The 23926-nt window shown below is 38.0% G+C and overlaps 1 protein-coding gene across 1 annotated transcript; it reads left to right on the top strand.

Annotated features, from left to right (window-relative positions):
- The first annotated feature begins 6059 nt into the window (after positions 1–6059).
- On the top strand, positions 6060–23863 carry LOC121521186 (protein NLRC3-like). Its single transcript, XM_041804943.1, has 6 exons — positions 6060–6174; positions 11967–12067; positions 12525–12602; positions 21194–21233; positions 21381–21603; positions 22074–23863. The coding sequence occupies exons 2-6, from the start codon at positions 11997–11999 to the stop codon at positions 23861–23863; spliced, it is 2202 nt and encodes a 733-aa protein (XP_041660877.1). The 5' UTR covers positions 6060–6174; positions 11967–11996.
- The last annotated feature ends 63 nt before the right edge of the window (positions 23864–23926 follow it).

Genomic DNA, 23926 nt, shown 5'->3' with positions numbered 1-23926 from the left:
AACACTGCAGTTTGCCCGTGTATTATGTGGATATCGGTCATGGAAATATAACAGATAAAGGCGTAGTTTGTAGCCTACTCACAGGTCATAACAGAGACAGAATTAAAAAGTTGTTCTCCATCTCTCCAACTTGTCTCGGCGCTATGAGTGAGTGCTGTATGAAGCTCTCTATCAGGATGGATGGATTCAGCGGGATTTTAAAGAAGTGCCAGAGACACAGGCTTGCAGTACAAAACTATTTCCCACATTCTACGAATCAGTGTGCAAGATCCGAGTGCGTGACGTTTTTTTTGATTCCTGTGGAGCAGACAAAAACGCGCACAGCTCCACAGTGCAGCCTTTTAACAACTTGTTATCAGCTATGGTCGTCAAACTACGACATCTTGACATTAATTGTATCCTCAAAACTGTACATGATATCTTAAATGGCACAATTTATTGTGGATAATGACGGATTGTAAAATGGTATGATGGAATTTTTATGATCCGTGTTTAGAGTTACAGTATGCCATTTTCTCTCTGCCACCCTGAGCCCTGCCCTTTGTGCTCAGATGACCTCTGTGAGCTCGGGACAAGGTGGAGTATTTTGAGTCGGCTTAGACACCAGTGGGCAGAATTTGTCCAGAGGATGTCAGTGAGGAGCAGAGTGTGTCTGTAGCCTCATTAACAGAGAATAAGGCAAAGCCATGGCAGCTGAGGCCTTGTCAGACAGCTATGTTTTAATCAAAATCAAATGAAGTGGTAGTGTTCTTAACATTCCACTTTGAGCTCTTTTTCTTGTTAGAAAGATGCTGTGTAAATAAAACTCTTGTGTTTACCATTATTAACCCTGTTTCAAAGTTTCAGGTAAAATCAGCATGGTAGCATAAGCCACAGTTTTGTGTAAACCTGCAATGGGTTGTACTAGCTGTGCCTAAGTTCAAAGGTAGCCTAGTTTGAAGTTCTTACGACAGAGTGTACGCTCTACTAACATTGAAGGTGTTGCACCAGCTGAGATAGAATATGGCTGTCAAAGTGATAGTGCTGGGAGATGGGATAACCTGGAGGATGACGGGGAGCTGAGGATTTTACTGGCAGTTTGGTGTCAGCAGTGTGTTCTCCATTTCAGCTGACCGCCTTTTAATTATCTTGCATTATTAGTGATTTAAACCTTTGATGTCAGTGTTGTTATTGATACTGGTTCTAAGTTTAGGCTTTAGGCTTTAGTCAAGTTCTTTGTCATATTTTTTAAACACATTTGACACTGTCTGAGGATTAATGGCACTTAGCATAAGTTATTTATAGCTGACTTAAGACAGAATTTATGCATTGCTGGTACAGGCCGTTAAAACTAAATATGCTTACAAACGGAGCTCCAACAAATAACTTCATTACTTACTTGAAGCAGAGATGGGGACTCCAGTCCACGACTTGGACTCGAGTCGGACTTAAGTCGCACACATCAGTGACTTGAGACTAGACTGGGACTCGTGCACAAAAGACTCGAGACTTGACTCGGACTCGTGATTTGGGACTCGTGCACCATCTTCGGTTTTTAATTTTCCATCATAATCTCTTGTCCCCCTGTCACTCCCCCCCCCCCCCCCGTTCAACAGTTTGTCGTCTTGTACGCAGCATCAGCGGCTGTTCTCCTCTCTTCCTCATCTTTGTTCATGCTGCATAACAATGACACACAAACGTGACGCTCAAGCACACACCTACTCTGAAAGGCATGCTAACATGTTGGTAGTGCAGACTTCAGACTTCAGTCTGTCGAGGGCAAGAGTTTCAGAATACCTAAACTCTTTTCTTCTGCATTAGAGCTCTTCTCTGACTACGGAGGACCAGCGTCAGCGCTGTTTGTGTGTGCGCTCCAGCTGTGTGTGTCTCTGTGTCGCCCACGTGAGCCATGGGTGTGCGCGATGTTAAAATATTATTTGGTTCATAATCTCATAATATCTTATGTTTATGGTGAACAAATTAATGTTAGAATCTCTACATTGCCGCTTATTGATAACGAACGGACATTAAAGACGATAGGATCATTGAAAACTTTAAATATGTTTCATGGAGGCAGCGAGAAACAGAGACAGATTGATAAGAGGCTGTAACAGACAAATGAGTAACTTAATGAGATTTCAGCCGAATAAAGTACAATTTACCCATTTAAAGAAATTTACACCATAAATGATAACAGAATTTTCTTAAGGAGAATGGAAGGAGAAATACTCAGCATAGTCTGTTGAAGATCTGAGTGAGAATTAAAAATGATCATTGAGTTTTTATAGTATAAAATTACTACCATTAAATAAATATATCTGACAAATAAAAAGAACATTTAATCTCCAGTGTCTCAGTGTCTGTCTCTATTAGTGAAGTATGACTCGTGTCTGTATTGTTTCATATGTACACAGAGAGGAGCTTTATTAAGAGGAGAGCTGATATTGCTGATATTGAATTGAATTTCCCTTCAGGGATAAATAAAGTTCTTGTATTGTATTTTATTGTATTGTATTGTATTGATATTGATCATGTTGATGAGGGAATAAAAGAGAGAGCATGTGTTTGATCTTATAGCAGAGGTACAGATGATACATAGCACATACATTCAAAAAGTTAATGTCAAGCCCTGTTCATATGTTTGTGTATACATGCACACACCACAACAAGCCGGTTACAGACAATACCCCACCCTGCTGATGGTGATAATACAGTACAGGATTTAAATTCCTTAGATAGAATGATGCAGTGGTCTAAGCAGACTGGAAGTCAAAGGCAGATCATAGAACGCTCATTACAACCATCAGAGACTTGAGACTTGACTTGGATTTGCAAAAAAATGACTTGTGTGCATCTCTGACTTGAAGCATTAATACTCTGATCAAACATTACTTCAATTAAAAAATAGTGCTCAGTAGAATTATCACCCAAGTTAAAACACCCAAGTTTTCAATCTGCTTGAAACAAATATCAAAATAGTGTATTTTCACAATGAATTAGTGCAGTCAAAAATACCTGTGGGCAGTTACTTAGCAAAAGTTATCTCTATTTTTAAACCCACTGCTCCACATTTATACATTTCCTGCTCCAAAAAAATGGAACAACTAGAAATACCTGATTGTCAGGCAAATATCAAGGAATATTCTCTAGCAAACTCTAAGACTGATGTCTTCCCTCTCTCTCAAAGTTAAAGACTTTGATTTCTAGCCACCCTGTTTCACAACTGCTTGACTACATTTTAGTTCATCTACCTTTGTCACTGACTATTTGTTATTGTTCTCAGTAATTGTTTTGATGTACTTAGGTTTATTGTGCTGTGGTTTTAATGTGCTTGTAATCTTGATGGCATTGGAAATGAGGGAAACCTCAATGTCTTTTCGAGAATAAATAAAACAAGGGTTTGAAATGATCCAGCCTTAAGTCTAGCATGTTTGACTTTTATTTCTGTCTTTTACAATTTGTTAAGTCATATCTGAAATGCTGACAAATTACAGCCCAGATCACTCTGCATGATTAAAAGTTGCAAGTGTTAACAAACCAAACAGTGAAGTGAAATACAAAAATGAAGTTGGTGCTTCAAGGTGAAACTATGAGATGGAGAAAAAGTTTGTAAAACTTGGGCAACAATATCCCTTCCTTGTGGGCTACCATGACAAACAAAAATGAGAATAGAAGGCAAGAAAAAGCAACCTGATGAGTACCCGCCCTTAAACATTCAGCTAGCATATCATTCATCATGTTTGGGTTTGGGGAGACAAAACAATATAAAAATCAGCACAGAATGTTTGTTTACAGTTTCCTTTCCTGTATCACTCTGCCTCCCAACATCATCAGGTTGGTAATAATAATTGGTTGGGTACCACAGTGTGGACTGACATGTCTGCGGGTCAAGTCACAGCATAATTTTACGTCTCTGTGCCAATTGTTATAATCTGACCTTGGCATTAGACAAATTTTATTTAGATTTTAAAAATCAGAATTTAGTAAAGAAAAGTAAAATTCATAAGCTGATTTTAGATAAACAATAGCAAAACTAGTGGAGTCAAAAGTACAACATTCTTCTTTCAAAGCAAGAGAAATAAAAGTAACAAGTTGTAAAAACATTTATTCTCAAGTAAAGATACTCAAAAAATTACCTAAGAACAATACAAACCTCTTGCCCAAAAAACGAGAAGTTACACAAAATGCAGTGATTTTACAAATCCTATTTAACAAATATTTAATTGGATACAACACAAAGACATATTGACATGCATAAACCTTACTATTTTTTGGAGGGGTTACACACAATGAAACCTGCAGAATAACCCACATTGGTTGGGTCCCACTTTTGCAGTCTACATATAACCCATATGGGACCCACACAGCAAAAATTGCATTGTTGAATGCTCACTGTTAAACATTTCAGTGTTGATTTTAACACTCAAAGTGTAATTTTAACTCCATTCAGGGTAAATGGCCTTCAGTGTTGGATTTATTTGACTATTAATGGACCAGTGATCAACATGTTCACAACTCCATAGTTGTCATAAAATACCTCACATTGCTACAATTGTTCAATGTGAGGTGGCACTCAGTGACATCAGTTATATCAGTGGTTGCTGATTTTCAATACACATCTTTTGTGGAACTTACAGTGCTTAACAAATTTATTAGACCACCCTAACCCTAACCAAATTAAGGTTTATGCCACAGCTGCCCTAAATTAACAGCATTGGTAATTACCAAACTCACTTTTTATTTTTCTGCAATGGTTAATTCACCAATATGTAGAAGCTCTTTAACCCAAATGATATTTTTAATGTTAAAATATAATTATTATTGTTATCCATGAATTTTCAAATTTGCTGATTTCCAAAAAACCTGAAAAAATAGTAAAGCACATTAATATTTCTTTATTAATATGTCAAATTATAGTTATCTACTTGCATTCCTGAACAGAAAAAATAGTTTTAGTGGTTAAATGTTATGCTTGATTCAGCTCTGACTTCTCAGAGAAGCCCACTGAGCCAGCTCAAATTTGGGTGAATTCAGTTTGAAATTCCTCATTCCTGTTCAAAATGGTAAAACATGGAGAGCTCACTGAAAATGAAGGAGTCTGCATTAAAGCACTTCATGATGCTGGATGGTCTCTGAGACAAATATGACAGGTGGTCTAATAAATTTGTTAAGCACTGTACATGTCTTGTTTCTTGTTATTACTAGGTTTGTGGGAGAGGGGCAGTGGTTATCCACAATAGTCTACACCCATTGGGGTTAATTGTATTACACTCATTAGTGTTAACTCACCAGAGTTGGGGCGCAGGTGGCTGAGTGGTTCCAGCCGGAATCCGGCTTGAGGCCCTTTACCTCATTTCATCTCACCTCTCCCCCACTCTCATCCCTGTTTCCGCCTCAATCCACTATCCTCCTCTATCTAATAAAGGCACAAAAATGCCCATAATAAACCTTAAAAAAATGAAACCTCAACAGAGTTGCATGTTGTGTGATAGAGATATTTTCTAACAATGACACTAGTGTAGAGTACTTTGAACACTACTTGGTGTTCACCAATGAACATTTTTAACACCATACAGTGTTGGAGTAACACTGGTTCAGTGTAAAAAAAAGTAGCCCTTTGAAAAGTGTTAAATTAAAACTCAAAAGTGTGGACACATATAAACACTTTTGTTCTGTTAGATTAAACACTCAGTGTTAATCTAACTCTAGCAATTTTGCTGTGCACATGGTCATGCTGGTTGGGTAGACATCCCCTCTAACTTGGCAATATCTCAAGATCTTTACCACCATTACCCAGTCACTGAAAAGGGGAGAAAAATAAAAGAAAGTAAAAATAAGTACACTATTTTACACAAATCATGAGCACACAGTTGACTGAAATTAGAAAAACTGAGTGTAATTCTGTGTAATAAGACCTAGACAATCTATCTGATAAGGTTTTTTTCTGTCTATGAATGTTTAACTGCTGTTGTCTAGGTACATCATTCCAAAGTTCACAGATTCTCACATTTCTTTCAATAACACCTCAGTCCAGAGATAGACAGGCGGAGTAAAGTCTTTTGAAACATCCGATCTTTGAAAACCTGCTGCTGTCCATTTCATTTGTTCTTTCTGGGGTAGGTTTCCAAGTTGAGGCTCTAGATTAAGTTCTCCTTCACTCATTGGCTTCATGCGGATAATTTTCAACATCAGAAGGTAATGTAAGAATCCTTGTAGCACTGGTGTAATGTGTATGCTCTGTTGACTGATTGGTTGATGTTTTGTCTCAATTTACTTCAGTACAAAGGTGAAAAATTTGAGAAAAACCATGATCTTAATTTCTCACCAACTAACAATATTACTTGTTTTGGATTTCTGGCAGGCCATTTTAATTCCCGTTTCACCCTGAATATTCTTAATTACTGCAGAAGAGACAATAATGGGTTAGAGAAGATGCTACCTGCATACTTTATATTTTTTCACTTATCACTTGTCATTTTATACTCTTACTATGCTGGCTCTTGAATGTTCACTTTCTGCTGGTTCTTGCAACAATACAGTCTATGAACATATGACATGCACCAGTGGAAAGACATTTTCAACATTTTTACAACTTGTATCAAAAAATGTCATTGTTACTAAAGCTCTGGGTCAAATCTTTAAAGTAAATGGAATCCAAAGGGTTAAAAAAGTTAAGTACTCTGAAAAGTTTACCATGTTAGATGAGATTGTTTTATCAGCATTTAGGATTATAAAGCAGAAAAAATCAGAGACAGCCGCAGTAGCCACATCCATCGCTCAGAAGGGGACAGTAGAACAGTCTACTCAATATCAATATCTGGTTGACTTATATAACACTGACTGTACTTCCACATGGTTCTGACAGAGCCATGTTAGATTCTTATGTGTGATCAATTCTGTGATCTGGAGTTGTGTGTGCAATTGTTAACTTGGGTCAAGTTTTATAATGGAATCAAAGTTTTATGATGGAATCAAAGTTTTATGATAGAATAAAAGTTTTATGATAGAATCAAAGGTCATTCATTGAGTCCCTTTGAAACTGATGCACATTTAATTATATAACAATATGACTATGATTCACTGGGGGCGTGACAATTAAGAGCTGTAAAAGAATCAGTTTTCTAAAAATGTTTAATGACTAATGTCTGAGATATACTAGGGAAATCATCATAATTTATTTTTGATCTATTGAAAAAAAACAAAACAAAACACCAGACAGTAGTTAGAAAACAACACAGGACTGAGAATTAAGAACGGCATTAGGCCAACTAATAGATCATGTTTGTGTTTCACAAATCCATACAACAATATTAGAATGAAATAACTGCTGCTCAGGGTTGAATGTAATAAAGGATGTGAAGGTCTAAAGTTCTCCTCAAAGATAGTGATTAAAGATGTAGTATTCAATAAACCAATACTTAAACAATTTAGGGTTTCTGCATGTTGTTATGGTATGCACATGTGAGTTAAATGTGAGTGTATGTGTAACAGTGCTTTTTAGGTTCTCTGGTGTAGGTTATAAACACAAGCTGGGTTTCCATTACACTTGGAAATGCGCAAAATCAAAATAGCGCAATAAAAAACTGGTAATGGAAACACCAGAATTTCGAAAAAACCCTAAAATATAACTAAAAAGTTTTTACACTTTCATGAGGAGGTTTATCAGGCGTTTCGATATAGAAATATATCACAAAAGTGCAATGGAAACACTTTTTCCGCATTTACAAGTCATGGGACATGACGTACGGTGTCACGTGATCAGTCACTCCGAGACAACATGGTGCGGTACGTGTAGACAGAAGCAGAGACGAGACTTTTCTTGACATCATACTTCTACCCTTATGCGTAGCTTTTGCCATACATACGGACTTTACCTCTGAACTATCATCCGTTGTCTTTTGTTCAGAATTATCAAGGCAATTGCCGTAGATGTAACCAAAACCGTACCGACACGCAACAGGTTTTGAGTGTCAAGCTTCCCTGCAGCGGATTCACGCGAGACGAGATTTTATGAAAATTGCAAGGCCTATGCCCAAAACTCCCTTCAATGGAAACACATTCAAAGCGCAATTGTACTTAATCGAAATTTAAGGAATATCGCTTTTATTTTGCGAAAAACTGTAATGGAAACCCAGCTACAGACAAAATTGTTGGTTCCCTCTTGTTCAAGACCCCCCCCCCCCCCCCAGTGGTCACTGAAACAACTTGAAGCTGACAAAAGTATTGAGAAATAAAATTGTACTGAAAATTAACTTAGGAAAATCAGACATTGCTTTTAAATTATGGTTCATGTTATTTCTGTACCACCCTGTTTCAGGGTCGTGGAATCTAACTGTACTGCAATTTTATGTAGAGGTGAACATATAAGATAAAATAGTTTATTCAGCACTCATTTTAAGTATCATAAAGCAGTGGAAATCTGCAATTACTTCAGCTTTAGTCATGGACGAAAGTATTGGCACCCCTGGAATTTTTCCAGAAAATACACCATTTCTCCCAGAAATTGTTGCAATTACAAATGTTTTTGGTATACATGTGTTTATTGCCTTTATGTGCATTGGAACAACACAAAAAATCTGAAGAAAAAGACAAAACTGACATAATTTTACACAAAACTCAAAAAATGGGCTGGACAAAATTATTGGCACCCTCAACTTAATATTTGGTCGCACACCCTTGGGAAAAAAATAACTGAAACCAGTCACTTCCTATAACCATCAACAAGCTTCTTACACCTCTCAACTGGAATTTTGGACCACTCTTCTTTTGCAAACTGCTCCAGGTCTCTCAGATTTGAAGGGTGCTTCTTACAACAGCAGTTTTGAGATCTCTCCATAGGTGTTCAGTGGGATTTAGATCTGGACTCATTGCTGGCCACTTCAGAACTCTCCAGCGCTTTGTCTCCAACCATTTCTTGGTGCTTTTTGAGGTATGTTTGGGGTCATTGTCCTGCTGGAACACCCATGACCTCTGACACAGACCCAATCTTTTGATAATCTCTAGATTTCATGATTCCTTGCAGACAGTCAAGGCACCCAGTGCCAGAGGCAGCAAAATAACCCCAAAACATCTTTGAACCTCCACCATGTTTGACTGTAGGTACTGTGTTGTTTTCTTTGTACGCCTCATTCTGTTTTCTGTAAACAGTAGAATGATGTGCTTTTCCAAAAAGCTCTACCTTAGTCTCATCTGTCCACAAAATGTTCTCCAGAAGGATTGAGGCTTACTTACATTTTTGCAAACTCCAGTCTGGCTTTTTTATGTCTCTTTGTCAGCAGTGGGGTTCTCCTGGGTCTCCTGCCATAGCGCTTCATCTCATTCAGATGACCACGTATGGTTCGAGCTGACACTTTTGCACCCTGAGTCTGCAGGACAGCCTGAATTTGTGTGGAAGTTGACTGAGGGTGTTTATCCACCATTCCAACTATCCTGCATTGCATTCTTTTGTCGGTTTTTCTCTTCTGTCCACGTCCAGGGAGATTAGCCACAGTTCCATGGGTTATAAACTTCTTGATTATATTACACACAGTGGACAAAGGACTTTCAAGATCTCTTGAGATGGTCTTGTAACCTTGAGATTGTTCATATTTTTCCACAATTTTGCTTCTTAAGTCCTCAGACAATTCTGGGCTCTTCTTTCTCTTCTCCATGCTTGGTGTGACACACACAGACACACAACACAAAGGTTGAGTCAACTTTTAGACATTCTTACTGGCTTCAGGTGTGATTTCTAGATCACCAGCACCTGTTACTGCCACAGGTGAGTTTAAATGAGCATCACATGCTGGAAATAAAATGATTTACCCACAGTTTTAAAAGGGTGCCAACAATTTTGTCCAGCCCATTTTTTTTTTTGAGTTTTGTGTAAAATTATGTAAATTTTGGCTTTTTTCTTCAGATTTTTTGTGTTGTTCCAATGCACATGAAAAAAATAAACACATGTACTGTATACCAAAAACATTTGTAATTGCAACAATTTCTGGGAGAAATGGTGTATTTTCTGGAAAAATTCCAGGGGTTCCAATACTGTCATCCATGACTGTATCTGTGGCTAGCTAGAAAAGAAGTGGAACAATTGATCTGGTATTAAAAATTAGTGAATGTAATTTATCATGGCTCTGATTCATTGTACTTATTTTACAACTTAGACTCTTTTAAGCAATTCCAATTTTGTATTTGTAGACCTTTTTTTGTCTGGAGTTGTGTGTGCCAAGAGGTTTTACTGTTTGATAAGTGTAAGCTCCTTGGACATTGGACAACAAACGTTATATTTTATTATTGTACTTCATACATATTGTTCATTGTGTACTTTTAGGAGCTTACACAAAAGATGTGTTCTTTATCTTAAATATGGCATTGTCTGATTTCTGATTTATCTGTTACAGTAATTGTGAATGTTTAGTGCATCCTTCTTATTTCGTGGCCAGATTAAAACAAAGCTTTCCTTTGATTTTATTATTGTATTAGAAGATTAATGTAATACAGAGGAGTGTGAAAGGTGAGTTGCGCTGTTGAGTAAAGACTTAGAAATTGGCAGGTTTTAAATTTTTTTAATGGTGAATCTGCTCTTCATTTTTGGCTTTTGAAGATACACTGCCTGGCCAAAAAAAAAGTCGCCACCAAAAAAAGGTCACACACTCTAATATTTCGTTGGGCCGCCTTTAGCTTTGATTACAGCACGCATTCGCTGTAGCATTATTTGATAAGCTTCTGCAGTGTCACAAGATTTATTTCCATCCAGTGTTGCATTAATTTTAATATTGATGATGGGAGAGTCTGACCACTGCGCAAAGCCTTCTCCAGCACATCCCAAAGATTCTCAATGGGGTTAAGGTCTGGACTCTGTGGTGGCCAATCCATGTGTGAAAATGATGTCTCATGCTCCCTGAACCACTCTTTCACAAATTGAGCTCGATGAATCCTGGCATTGTCATCTTGGAATATGCCCGTGCCATTAGGGAAGAAAAAATCCATTGTTTGAGAAATGAGAAGTTACTCATTGCATCAGCTGGGGTTAAATAACTTGTTGCCAGCTGAAAGATAATCACCCATGCAGTAATTATCCAGTAGGAGGCTCGTACCTATTTGCTTAGTTTAATCCAGGTGGCGACTTTTTTTTTGGCCAGGCAGTGTATCTTCAACAAGTTCTCCTTAAAGAGTACAGCAGTGTTTCAGTGAAGTGTGTTAAATGTGCATACAAAAACAGTTAATTCATGAGTTAATTGTGTTTTATTTAGTTTTTATTAATGTATAGTTTGCATAAATACCTATGTATTTACTTTACACTTTGCTTTCTCACAGGTGAAGACTGAGCATTATTGTACATCTGAATTTGACTGGTGATTTTTCCTTTATTACAGAGATAAAACTAAATTATCTTTAGATCTAAGACAAAAAGTAAGCTATGAATGTTAGCTGTCCGGTTAATGTAAAGAACAGCTGTTCAAAAATAAAATGATACTCAAAAGAATGTTTCATCCTTAACCCCAGTAATGATATTTTATATCATGACATTCTTTGGTGTCATCTGGTGGTAGAATTAAAACTGGCATGTATTAGAAATGGGCTACATGGCAGTTCAGGGGTTATCACTGTTGCCTCACAGCAAGAAGGTTCCTGGTTCACTCGCCGGTCTGTGTGGAGTTTGCATGTTCTCCCTGTGCATGCGTGGGTTCTCTCCGGGTACTCCGGCTTCCTCCCACCACCAAAGACATGCTCGTTAGGTTAAATGAGCTCTCTAAATTGCCTGTAGGTGTGAATGTGAGCGTGCCAGGTTGTTTGTCTCTATATGTCAGCCCTGCAATTGACTGGCGACTAGTCCAGGGTGTACCCCGCCTCTTGCCCATTGCCAGCTGGGATAGGCTCCAGCCCCCCCACAACCCCCAATGGGATAAGCGGTATACAAAATGGATGGATGGATGTATTAGTAGTTTATGAATGTCTGTGATGTAAATATTGTTGTAATGAATGAACGTGTTTCTGTGAAGGTAGGGGCTCTGCTTTGGACCAGAGTGAGGATGGATGAGGAGGAAGTCTTTCTCCAACCATTTCTAAATAGAAAAAATTACATTCCTACCAGAGATGAGAGGTGAGATGAAGATTGCTAACTGTCCATTACTCTTCTCCATATTCTTTGCTCTGTAAAATCAGCTGGAAAATCATTTGTTTTTTGTGATAGAAGAAAATTACAAGAAATTAACCTTTGACACTGAAGTCGAGGGGCTTGTGAAATAAGGGGGGCTTATGGCTGCTTCTAACTAGGTGTATAGCTGTATGTCTAATTGGTTTTTATTTCTGCATGCATAATTACATGTCAGGGCTTTCAGACTGCCTAACTTTTTTTTTTTTTTACCACATTTTTACCACAGGTCAGGTTTTGGGCAGAAAATTATTATTATTGTTCTTCTTCTTCTTATTATTATTATTGAGACAAGATTTTTTTTTTTAAAATCACATCATTATTTCATTCTTCAGTGTTTGAAATTAACCTGTCTATGTTTATATCTCAGTGGCTGAGCACTAATCGATGTTTGTGTTTCCACCAGGATTCAAGAGAAAAGCCCAGTATACATGAACTTGATATCTGGAAGTGCTGATGCTGAAAACCAGTATGACACTGTATTGTAAGTAGTTCCTCTTACAATTTGTTTCCATCAGTGTAAACATATAGAAATAATATTGGATATTGTTCATTAACCCCTTAAAGCCTGTTGTATCACATTTGATACATACTTTTGTGATACCTCTATCTAATCAACACGACCATAAATTAAAAAAAAAAAAAAAACAAAAAAAACCTTCTGAATACAATCTGAGAAATGATCTAAAAAATGCCCTCAAGTGGATTATCAGTTACCAAAAACACCTGATGTATCAAATGAGATTAAAAAAATATAGATGTCAAATTTATGGAAATTTGGAGTTTTGGGATTTCAGTAGAAAGTGAAATAAACATTTCAGTTCCAAAAAATTAGATATTTATGGCCATAATTTGTGTTTTCAGGCTTTAAGGGGTTAATATCACCTCATTTTTTCCTTGAATTTGTTCTGAGGAATATTTACAATTGAATTACAAGTCAGGTTCACAAAGGTGCTGAATTGTCTCTCCTTTTTTCCTAAAATGATGACAACCATGTTTGCATAAGCTAAAAAATCTTGCCTGGTGTACTTAACTAACTAAACTACCCTCATTGCATAAAGGTCATGAGACTGCCAAAAAAAAAAAAAAAAAAAAAAAAAAAAAAAAATTTAAAAGAAACTGGAAGGGAAAAACAAACAATCAAAAATAATACAGGCTCTTTGTCCCATTCTTGAGATTTAATACTACTTAAAGACCCTGTAAAATGAAATCCAAAATGTTTGTCATAACACACTTGATATGTTGGAATCTGGTTGCTGTAAACATGTGAAAACACTGAGATCTACATGTGACTGAATTCCAGATTTAGACTGTTAGAAAGTTTTTCACCTCTTTCCTGGCTGGGTTTAATTTGAGAGGGGAAAATATACACAGCAAATTTACCAGAGTAAATTTTACCCAAATTGAGTAAAATTTTACTCTGAAAAATATAACATTTGGTCCCAGTCTATTTGGAGTAAAAATTAATCTGCTTGCAGAGTAATGTTTTCAGAGTTGTTTTTACACTAAAAGGTGTTTTTATTTAACTCTAAATGAGAATTATGTGCTCAACAATGAACAAAATAAAAACAACTCTACAGCAATTGTACTCACTACAGAGTAATCCAGACCATAGTTTATTAATTATAGAGCCCCCCCCCAGTACAGTGTTTTATTTAGTCCTGTCAGAACTGTTTTTCATTCCTTATAGAAATTTTTCTACTCATTACAGAACATTTTCTACTCCATATAGAACTGGTAATGGTTATGTAGAGCTGTATCTTACTCCAAATAGACTGATCTTTCTCTTTATATAGAGCTACATTTTCCTCTTAATAGATAATTCTGCCTTTCCACCTATAAATGGCGTAACAACAAAATAGGTGTTTTTGCCTACAGTATACATATTAGACACATTGTTCTAATATTACTGAAACAACCATGATAAACATATGACAAGAACTCAGGACCAGAGCATGAGACAAGGTGGTAAAGTTAGAGAAGTTTATTTTACAACAATAGTGCAAATGATAGTGAGAGTACTGGCTGGGCAGAGAGATGGAGACACTGCAAAAAAAAGAAGACAAATGGAGTTAGACAAGGCAAAAAAAAAAACAACCAAAAAACAAAAAACTCAAAAATCACTAGATTATCAAAGGTTGAAGAGGAGTTACCTGACTAGAAGCTGTAGTACAAATGTGTCTGAAGGTTCACCACCAGATGAGGAGATCTTGATTGCAAAGGATTAGCTGCAAGTGGAACACTGAATGAGCTGCAGCTGTGACGGTCCATGAGCGATGGCAGCTGAGTTGAAACTTAAGTGGGTGTGGTTAAAAGTTTTACCCCCACAGAATCTACTCTGTGCTTTTACTCCCAACTCTTGTGGTGGCTGGTAATAAATATAGACAATAAAGAGTACATTTTACTATTTTTTATTATTTTTTATTCTGGAAAAATGACTCACCAGATTTTCCTGTGTAGGAGCCCATGATATCACTGGTCTTGATGAGGAATTATCCCACCCCCAGGACTGCAATGGTATAAAATCACAGAGCAGTTCATCACAGTCGAGCCTGTTGTTAGCTGATGTCACTGCCTTTATTGAAAGTTAACGGTCAGTTAAATGCTGTTTTTTTGTTCACTGTGAGGTGAATTTGTCAAATCTATGAGCCACAGTGGTCTATGGATCATTTAAAATATCATAACAGAGAGATTTGTGTCAGAAAATAGTAAATGTAATCCTCAACTTCTTTCTTTGCTCTGGCACAAATCCAGGCAGCTGCACTCTGATCAGAAGCATTTTTTAAAATCTGAGAGGGTCATATTTCTCATGAGAGGGTGGTGGGTGTGACCTCAGCTTATTCCACTGACACGCCCACACTATACTAAAACATATCATGACCTAAGTTTTATGGTTTTTAAGCTAAATCTTATAAACCTAGAGATGTTTTTTTATGACTGAAATTATGCCTGGTGGTTCATTACACAATGGCCTGTCACGCAAAAAACCTAAAATAAAGATTTATCGTGACTTTACAGGGATTTGAATGGGAATGTTACATTTGAACTCTGCATGATAATGTTTTTTCAAAATAAACCTTTACACAAACTAAATTCCCAAAGGGCTGTAATGCTGATGTAATAGTCTTGATTCCTCACAGATATTAGTTTGAAATCTGTTGTTTTATAGAAGCAGTGCCACACAGGTCTTCTAGGGGAGCTTTTTACTAAATGTGGTTGATTAGCCTACTTATTTAGTTTTAAAACAGAGCTGTTAGCAAAAAATCATATTCATGATCATTTTGACTGATCTTCATATCAAAATCATTAAACATGATTCCTATCCAATTTAACATCTACAACCCAAAGTCCAAAAAGTTGGAGCACTGTAAAGTGTAATTATAACAGAAGTCAAAGATTGTCAAATTTCAAACCCAGATTTTATTCACAATAGAACATAAACAACATAACAGGTGATGAACTTAAACATTTTAACATTTCATGAAAAATATTAGCTCATTTTGGATTTGATGGCAGCAACACAGCAAAAAAGTAGGGACAGGGCCATGTTTACTATTGCGTAGCATCCCCTCTTCTTTTAACAACAGTCTGTTAACGTCTGGGAAGTGAGGAGACTAGAATGTTCTTGTATTCTTGTCTGAGGTAGAATTCTGGCTGCTCAAAGTCTGGACTGCAGGCAGGTCAGTTCAGGACCTGGACTCTTCTCCTGTGAAGCTATGCTGTTGTGATGGATGTGGTATGTGATTTAGCATCGTCTTGCTGAAAAAGTCAAGGCCTTCCCCGTCAGAGACGTTGTCTGGATGGGAGCATATGTTGCTCTAAACCATCTCTCTACTTTTCAGCATTGATTCCTTTCCAGATGTTAGAGCTGCCCACGCCATAGGCACTAATGCAACCCCATACCATCAGAGATGCAGGCTTTAGAACTGAGCCAGGAGAACAAGCTGAATGCTCCCTCTCCTCTTCAGTCCACAGAACATGGTGTCAGTGGTTTCCAAAAATAATTTCCAATTTTGATTAATCTGACCAGAGAATCGTTTTCCATTTAGCCTCAGTCTATTTTAAATGAGCTTTTGTCCAGAGAAGATGGCAGCATTTCTGGTTCCTGATTTAGTAAGTATTGTGTTGCTGAGTCAAGGGACATTAAGAAGAGTTCAGTTACTTGACTGAGTTGCAGCTCCTAGCTCTAGCACAGATTACTCTCAATCCTTTGCATAGTGGCACTGCTCCCTCTAGCTGACAGCATTTGTAACTGCATTAAGTAATTACACCGCGTTCCACATTATTATGCAAACAACGTTTTTCTCTGATTTTCTAAATATCAATGCAAATGACAGTCAGAATATTTTTCAAGTCATCAGCAGTTAGAGTATAATTCAAATGTTTTTGAACAAATTTCATAATGATAACTATTATTTTTTAAAAATAAAAAACTCAAAATGCACTGTTGCAATGTTCCACATTATTAAGCAGGCCACAGGTTTCAGCAATATGGGAAAGAAAAAGGATCTCTGCTGCCGAAAAGTGTCAAATAGTGTAATGCCTTGGACAAGGAATGAAAACATTCGATATTTCAGGAAAAATTAAGCATTATCATCATACTGTGAAGAAATTTGTGGTTGATTCAGAGCACAGACAGGTTTGTGCAGATAAAGGCATAATGAGAAAGGTTTCTGACGGAAAAATACATCAGATTAAGAGAGCAGATGCTAAAATGCCATTACAAAGCAGCAAACAGGTATTTGAAGCTGCTGGTGCCTCTGGAGTCCCACCAACCTCAAGGTGTAGGATCCTCCAGAGGCTTGCAGTCGTGCATAAACCTACTATTCAGCCCCCCCTAACCAATGCTCACAAGCAGAAACGGTTGCAGTGGGCCCAGAAATACATGAAGACTCATTTTCAAACAGTCATGTTGACTGATGAGTGCGTGCAACCCTGGATGGTCCAGATGGAGGAGTAGTGGATGGTTGGTGGATGGCCACCATGTCCCAACGAGGCTGGGACATCAACAAGGAGGGGGCGGAGTCATGTTTGGGCCGGAATCATGAGGAGAGAGCTGATAGGCCCCTTTAGGGTCCCTGAAGGTGTGAAAATGACCTCAGCAAAGTATATAGAGTTTCTGACTGACCACTTTCTTCCATGGTACAAAAAGAGAATCGTGCCTTCTGTAGCAAAATTTTCTTCATGCATGACGATGCACCATCTCATGCTGCAAAGAATACCTCTGTATCATTGGCTGCTATGGGCATAAAAGGAGAGAAACTCATGGTGTGAATAGTGAAGGTGATATCAAAGAAGGGCTCCTATGTTAACATGGAACTTGGCCTGTTCAGATGTTTTTGATTGAAATAGCTTTGATTTCAGTAAATATGACCCCCTGATGCTGCAATTTCTACAAATGACCATTTTTAGTTCTTTACAACCTATAAAATGTTTTAAAAAGCTGTTGTGCTTAATAATGTGGAACAGTGAATTTTGAGGTTTTTATTTTTTTTTAAATAATTTTTGTCTTTATGAAGTTTGTTTGAAAACATTTGAATTATGCTCTAACGGCTGATGACTTGAAAAATATTCTGAATGTCATTTGCATTCATATTTAGGAAAATCAGAGAAAAATATCATTTGCATAATAATGTGGAACACGGTGTAATTCATATGACATTCAGAGGTCTGGCATTCGTAAGGCAAGGCAAATTTATTTGTATAGCACATTTCAGGAACAAGGCAATCTAAAGTGCTTCACACATGACATTAAAATACAACAACAAAGGGAAAAAGAAACAAAATGGAGAAATTTTAAGAGAAACATGTAAAAGGTCATCCAATCACCAAACACCAAACAAGAGTCAATGGCAGAATAAGCTGTTTGGCATTGGCAGAGAAGATTTGGCATATTTTTCATGGGCGCAACCCACATACTCAGCTCTGCTGCTCATCCCATAAATGCATGATCCTTACAAATGTGGCACCATTTAAAAGGGTAATAAACAGGCTTTTCAACAGTATAAGATTTATTTCCAAGAAGCATTGTTACAACAAAGAAATAATGTACCAAACACAAATTGCCTTACTTTTTGTTTTAAGTTTATTTAATGGTCTCTGATATTACAGCATGCTGCTCCAATGGTTGACCTCCTGCTGTAAAATTTAAATGCTATTTGAAACTCACCACTGCTCCTCAGATACTTCATCTCACTTTCAGGTGAAGTGTTTTTAGGCAAATAATTTATTGCTTTCTGAGAGATGAGGCGTACATATAGCAGCAGAGTCAGATATCTGGCAAATAACAGATTTCTTTTTTAAACGTACTTTTTTTCTGGCCTTTGTGGACCAGTTGCTATTTACAATGTGGCTGATTTGCATATGAGGGGAGCAATTTTGTGCCAAATTGTGAAATTTCCTCCTCCTAATCCTGATTAACATACATGTATATAGGAAAGGGTGCTGTTTTCCCAGCTGAGCAGTTTTTTTGTGCATTTATGAGGTTTTGCCCTTTGGATGTGGTCTGTGGATCAGACAGCTTTTTTTGCCTTTTGCACAGATTAAAAAACACACAGGAAGCCACAGTATTCTTTAGTGGTTCCCTGTAGCTTCTTATCAGAGACAAGTGAAAACCTGATATAACTAGAGACACTTGACAAAAAACATTCCAGAAATCCCAAAAAATAAATCAAGTCCACACCAAGACTTATCTTCATGAGTTTCAAAGAAGTCTTTACTAAGGCCTAAAGCCAGGGGCAGGGTGGCCATCAGGAGCTATGGGACCACTCTCCGATGGCCCACCTATTCCAGGCTGAACCAGCAGCTAGTTTGTAAATACTTGTATGGCCGAACCAGTCTGGCCCAGCACAGACAGCGGCTCAGAGCAACACACTGACTGTGAGACTATAGGTAAGTAAGTAAGTAAAGTTTATTTGATATAGCACCATAGAGCAAGTCATAAAGTGCTTTACAAAACAAAATATAAAACAGCAAAAATACATACAAAGAGCAAGAATACCTAATACTTATTTTTGCTGATCATGCGATCACATGATCAGCACCATGGACAGCAGCACACATCAATCAGATGTGACAACAGTGACAGCTCAGAGGGCATTATACTCTCTTAACTTATCATTAACAGATATTCAGTGAAAAATGCCAAATATACAGCTGAGGAAAACAGCTTAATTGAATATATGATATGATTATGAGCTACATAAACCAAGATCATAGGTGGAAAAGTATCAGACTGTTGTACTCATGTAGTACAATAGTACAGTTACTCAGGTTAAAATTGACGAGTAGAAGTAACAGTACGTGTCTATAAATCTAATCAAATAAAAGTAAAAACTAAGTCATTTAAAATCTACTCAAGTTCTGAGTAAATAATTTTAAAAGTAGTTTTTTTTAAAAAAATGACTCAATAAGTGCACAAAAAGCTACTAAATTACAGTTTTTAATGACCAATCAACCCTTTATAAATGAAATAAATGATAATTCATACTGGTATTATTTAGCTGCCAAGGCCAGAGTCACTTTTGGAGGTAATAATGGACAGATTGATGTCAGTTTTGATGAGGAGGCAAACAGAGCAGAAACCAGCAAAGCAACTTTGACAGGTACATGGTGCAATAAATGGGCTAGGTAGGCAATCAGACTATTCACAGAATTACATCTAAGATCAGGTCAAATATATATCAGCCTTTATACCTAGGTGGTTGTTTTTTCTGTCTCCCAATATTTGTCATGGGTTTGATGATGAGATGTCCATAAATCTGAGTGCCACTCTTCTTGAGTTTTTTTTTTATTTATGGCAGCATTAGAGAACTGCAGCAATGATTATGTGAGTCAGTTCGAGAACTGTGAGTTTACATACTGTACATATAACAGATTTCATGAAAAACTATTTTCTACATGCCCTGGCATTAGGTCTCAAAGTCCCAGGCTGAATTTCTTTCCCAGTCCATCCCTGGTTAAAGCAACACAGAGTACAGCAGTGGACTGCAGAGTTTGACCAAGAACAGCTGAAAGAAGCAAAAATTTATAGAATGCTACTGAGGTTTCGGTGACACTTGATAAGTAAGACACACCAACATAACCTGTCAGCACGATCTTGTTGACATAGTCCTGATGGAGACCTGAGTGTTGTTGCCAAACAATGCAAAAACAAAAGGAAGGACCCAAAGGAACTTAATTCAAACTAAATCCACAGTAAACAAAAACTCAAAGTCCAAAAAGTAATGACACACTGGAGAATCACTAGGAATACAGGGACAGACATACAATGATCTGACAAAGACAGAAAGAACCTAAATACACAGGGAGTGAATAGACACAGGAAGACAGGTGTGGCAAACAAGACACTGGTGAAACAGATGAGGGCAATCAACTTGGAGGGAAACCAAGGCAGGAAGAAAACCAGAAATCACTTGAGAGATGCAAACTACAAAATAAAACAGGAAACACGGACACTTTACAAGACAGTACCAAGAAACACACAAGGACTGAAAAGCAACAAAACAGTACACTAGAAACTAAATCCAAGGAAACACTGCAAACACAGGAGGATACAAAGGCAACAACAAACTATAACCAGAGAGAACACAAGAACACACTAAAGGAGGGACAAGGATTCACAAAATAAACCACTAGAACTATGTAAGAAATAATGTAACACAAAAGGTAGTCAACTAAACAACACTAGAAATATGATATAACAGAGCACACAGTCCACAGAAACACAAGGGCAACAGGAAACACCTGGGAAACTAAGAAGCTAAACAAAATCAAAATCTGGATCATGACACTGAGTAGATTGCAATGGGGTGACTTTTTAAAAGTGTGTTTTGTTATATAAAATAAAAGCATTTTAATAACACACAAACCTACAAGGTGCCTTGGATTGCTTTTTGATGAATAGTTGCAGTTTTTTGAAATGTTTTTTTTTTTTTTTTTTAACTATAGATTGTTGGATTCAAACCTTTTTTTCATTCATGCATTCACACCTTCACCAGATGAACTGGACACAAAAAGGGTACATTTTGTTTTTCTACCATGGTTTCTTATGCAAGAACAACTTCTGTGTTTTAGGTCACCTGAGGATCCAGGAGATCGGGACTCCATATTTGTGGTGAGTAAATGAATTAACATAGCTACAGCCACAGACACATTACTGTGATCTTAATGCTGCACTCAGCCGAACAACAATCTTTCTGTCTCCCCCATGTGATCTGATGATGACCTCTACATGTTGAATTTTACATTTGTTCTTTTCCAGATGCTTGAGGAGAAACTTGTCAGTTTTGTGAAAAGTGAGCTGAAAAGGATCCAGGGAGAGTTAAATGCGTATTTCTCAAACTGCTTTGAAGATGTGTATGAGGAGTTAGGGGATGATGAGGAGGAGAAATGGAGGAAGAGGAGCAGGGAGACATTTCTGAAGATCATTCTTGACTTTCTGAAGATCAAGAATCATGAGGGGCTGGCTTACCGTCTGCAGAACAGTAAGATGACTTTAACAGATTTAACATGATGGGGGAAGAAAAGAAATAAATACGCAGGGTGCAAAAAGTAAAGTCACTGTTGGTAATATGACCAAGAGATTTGTTTACTGATGTGCTAAAGAGATTTTAGGGATGAGGAAAAACACAACCTTATGTCTTGAAGTCTTTGTAGGTTCTCATTCATCCAAGTCAAGATTATCCAAAGCTTATTTCAACTGGGCTTCTGGACTTGGTTGAGATTTTTTAAGGCCTTTTTGTCTTCTTCCAAAAGGATTCTTCAGTTCTACACAGGACCAGGGTCAGTTTTTAGAATTGAAGAAGCCTTTAGAAGGAGAGACAAAACATATTCAAAAACCTCAACCAAGTCCACTTGCCCCTTTGAATCATGCTGAATATTTTTTTCTTTTTAAAGTTTCTGACTGTGTTCATTTTCATGAGCTGAATTGCATTTTACATGTTTGTTCATTCAGGAAAAACTCTTCAAGAATGCCAATATGAACTGAAGTCTAACCTAAAGGAGAAGATCCAGTGTGTGTTTGAGGGGATCACTAAAGCAGGAAACCCAACTCTGGAAACTCTGGATCAGTTCTACACAGAGCTGTGCATTAGTGAGGAAGTGGATGTAAAGGTCAACGATGAACACGAGGTCAGACAGATCAAAACAACATCCAGAAAACCATACAGACCAAAAACAACCATCCAAGAAGAAAACATCTATGAAGTCTCACCTGGAAGAGATGGATCAATCAGAACAATAATGATTATGGGCATAGCTGGCATCGGGAAAACAGTCTTAACACAGAAGTTCACTCTGGACTGGGCTGAAGGCAAAGCCAACCAGGACATCCAGTTCACATTCCCATTCACTTTCAGAGAGCTGAATGTGCTGAAAGAGAAAAAGTTCAGCTTGGTGGAGCTTGTTCATGACTTCTTCACTGAAACCAAAGAAGCAGGACTCTGCAGGTTTGAAGACTTCCAGATCATGTTCATCTTTGACGGTCTGGATGAGTGTCGACTTCCTCTTGACTTCAAAAACAACCAGATCTTGACTGATATTACAGAATCGACCTCAGTGGATGTGCTGCTGACAAACCTCATCAGGGGGAACCTGCTTCCATCAGCTCGCCTCTGGATAACCTCACGACCTGCAGCAGCCAATCAGATCCCTCCTGAGTGTGTTGACATGGTGACAGAGGTCAGAGGGTTCAGGGACCCTCAGAAGGAGGAGTACTTCAGGAAGAGATTCAGAGATGAGGAGCAGGCCAACAGAATCATCTCCCACATCAAGATATCCAGAAGCCTCCACATCATGTGCCACATCCCAGTCTTCTGCTGGATCACTGCTACAGTCCTGGAGGATCTGCTGAAGACCAGAGAGGGAGGAGAGCTGCCCAAGACCCTGACTGAGATGTACATCCACTTCCTGGTGGTTCAGACCAAAGTGAAGAAGTATGCTGGAAGAACTGGGATTCCACGCTGGAATAAAAAGAGCAGGAGGATGATCAAGTCTTTGGGAAAACTGGCTTTTGAGCAGCTGCAGAAAGGAAAAAAATTAGACTTGATGGAGTGTGGCATCAGTGAAAGAGTAGCCTTGCGGTACTTGAGTGAGTTCAAACAGATCTTTAGAGAGGAGCAAGGACTGTACCAGGACAAGGTGTTCTGCTTCATCCATCTGAGCATTCAGGAGTTTCTGGCTGCTCTTCACGTCTGTCAGATTTTCACTAACTCTGGAGTCAACCTGATGGCAGAAGGAAAGACAACCTCAAGAATCTGTAAAATTGCTCGAGAACGTAAACTTCAGCACCTCCATCAGAGTGCTGTGGACAAGGCCTTAAAGAGTCCAGACAGACACCTGGACTTGTTCCTCCCCTTCCTCCTGGGTCTTTCACTACAGACCAGTCAGAATCTCCTGAAAGGTCTCATAACACAGACAGGAAATAGCTCAGAGACCAATCAAGAAATGGTCCAGTACATCAAGGAAAAGATCAGTGAGAATGTGTCTGCAGAGAAGAGCATCAGTCTGTTCCACTGTCTGAATGAACTGAACGATCCTTCTCTGGTGGAGGAGATTCAACAGTCCCTGAGATCAGGAAGTCCCTCCACAGATGAACTGTCCCCTGCTCAGTGGTCAGCTCTGGTCTTCATTTTACTTTCATCAGTAGATGATCTGGAGGTGTTTGACCTGAAGAAATATTCTGCTTCAGAGGAGGCTCTTCTGAGGCTGCTGCCAGTGGTCAAAGCCTCTAACAAAGCTCTGTAGGTAGTGGAGGAGAGAACCACATCAATTGTTCACTTTGTGATACAAGCATGAAATTTGGTGCAG

The sequence above is a fragment of the Cheilinus undulatus genome, linkage group 14, assembly GCF_018320785.1.
Source record: "Cheilinus undulatus linkage group 14, ASM1832078v1, whole genome shotgun sequence".
NCBI lineage: Eukaryota > Metazoa > Chordata > Actinopteri > Labriformes > Labridae > Cheilinus > Cheilinus undulatus.
This window is presented reverse-complemented; position numbering and strand designations above follow the sequence as displayed.

Bases quoted from the DNA above. Each gene is read 5' to 3' on its own strand.
- LOC121521186 (XM_041804943.1), top strand. From the start codon at position 11,997: ATGGATGAGGAGGAAGTCTTTCTCCAACCATTTCTAAATAGAAAAAAT. The intron at 21,234-21,380 runs GTGAGTAAATGA...GTTCTTTTCCAG, and splicing joins ATCGGGACTCCATATTTGTG to ATGCTTGAGGAGAAACTTGT. The intron at 21,604-22,073 runs GTAAGATGACTT...TTGTTCATTCAG, and splicing joins GGCTTACCGTCTGCAGAACA to GAAAAACTCTTCAAGAATGC.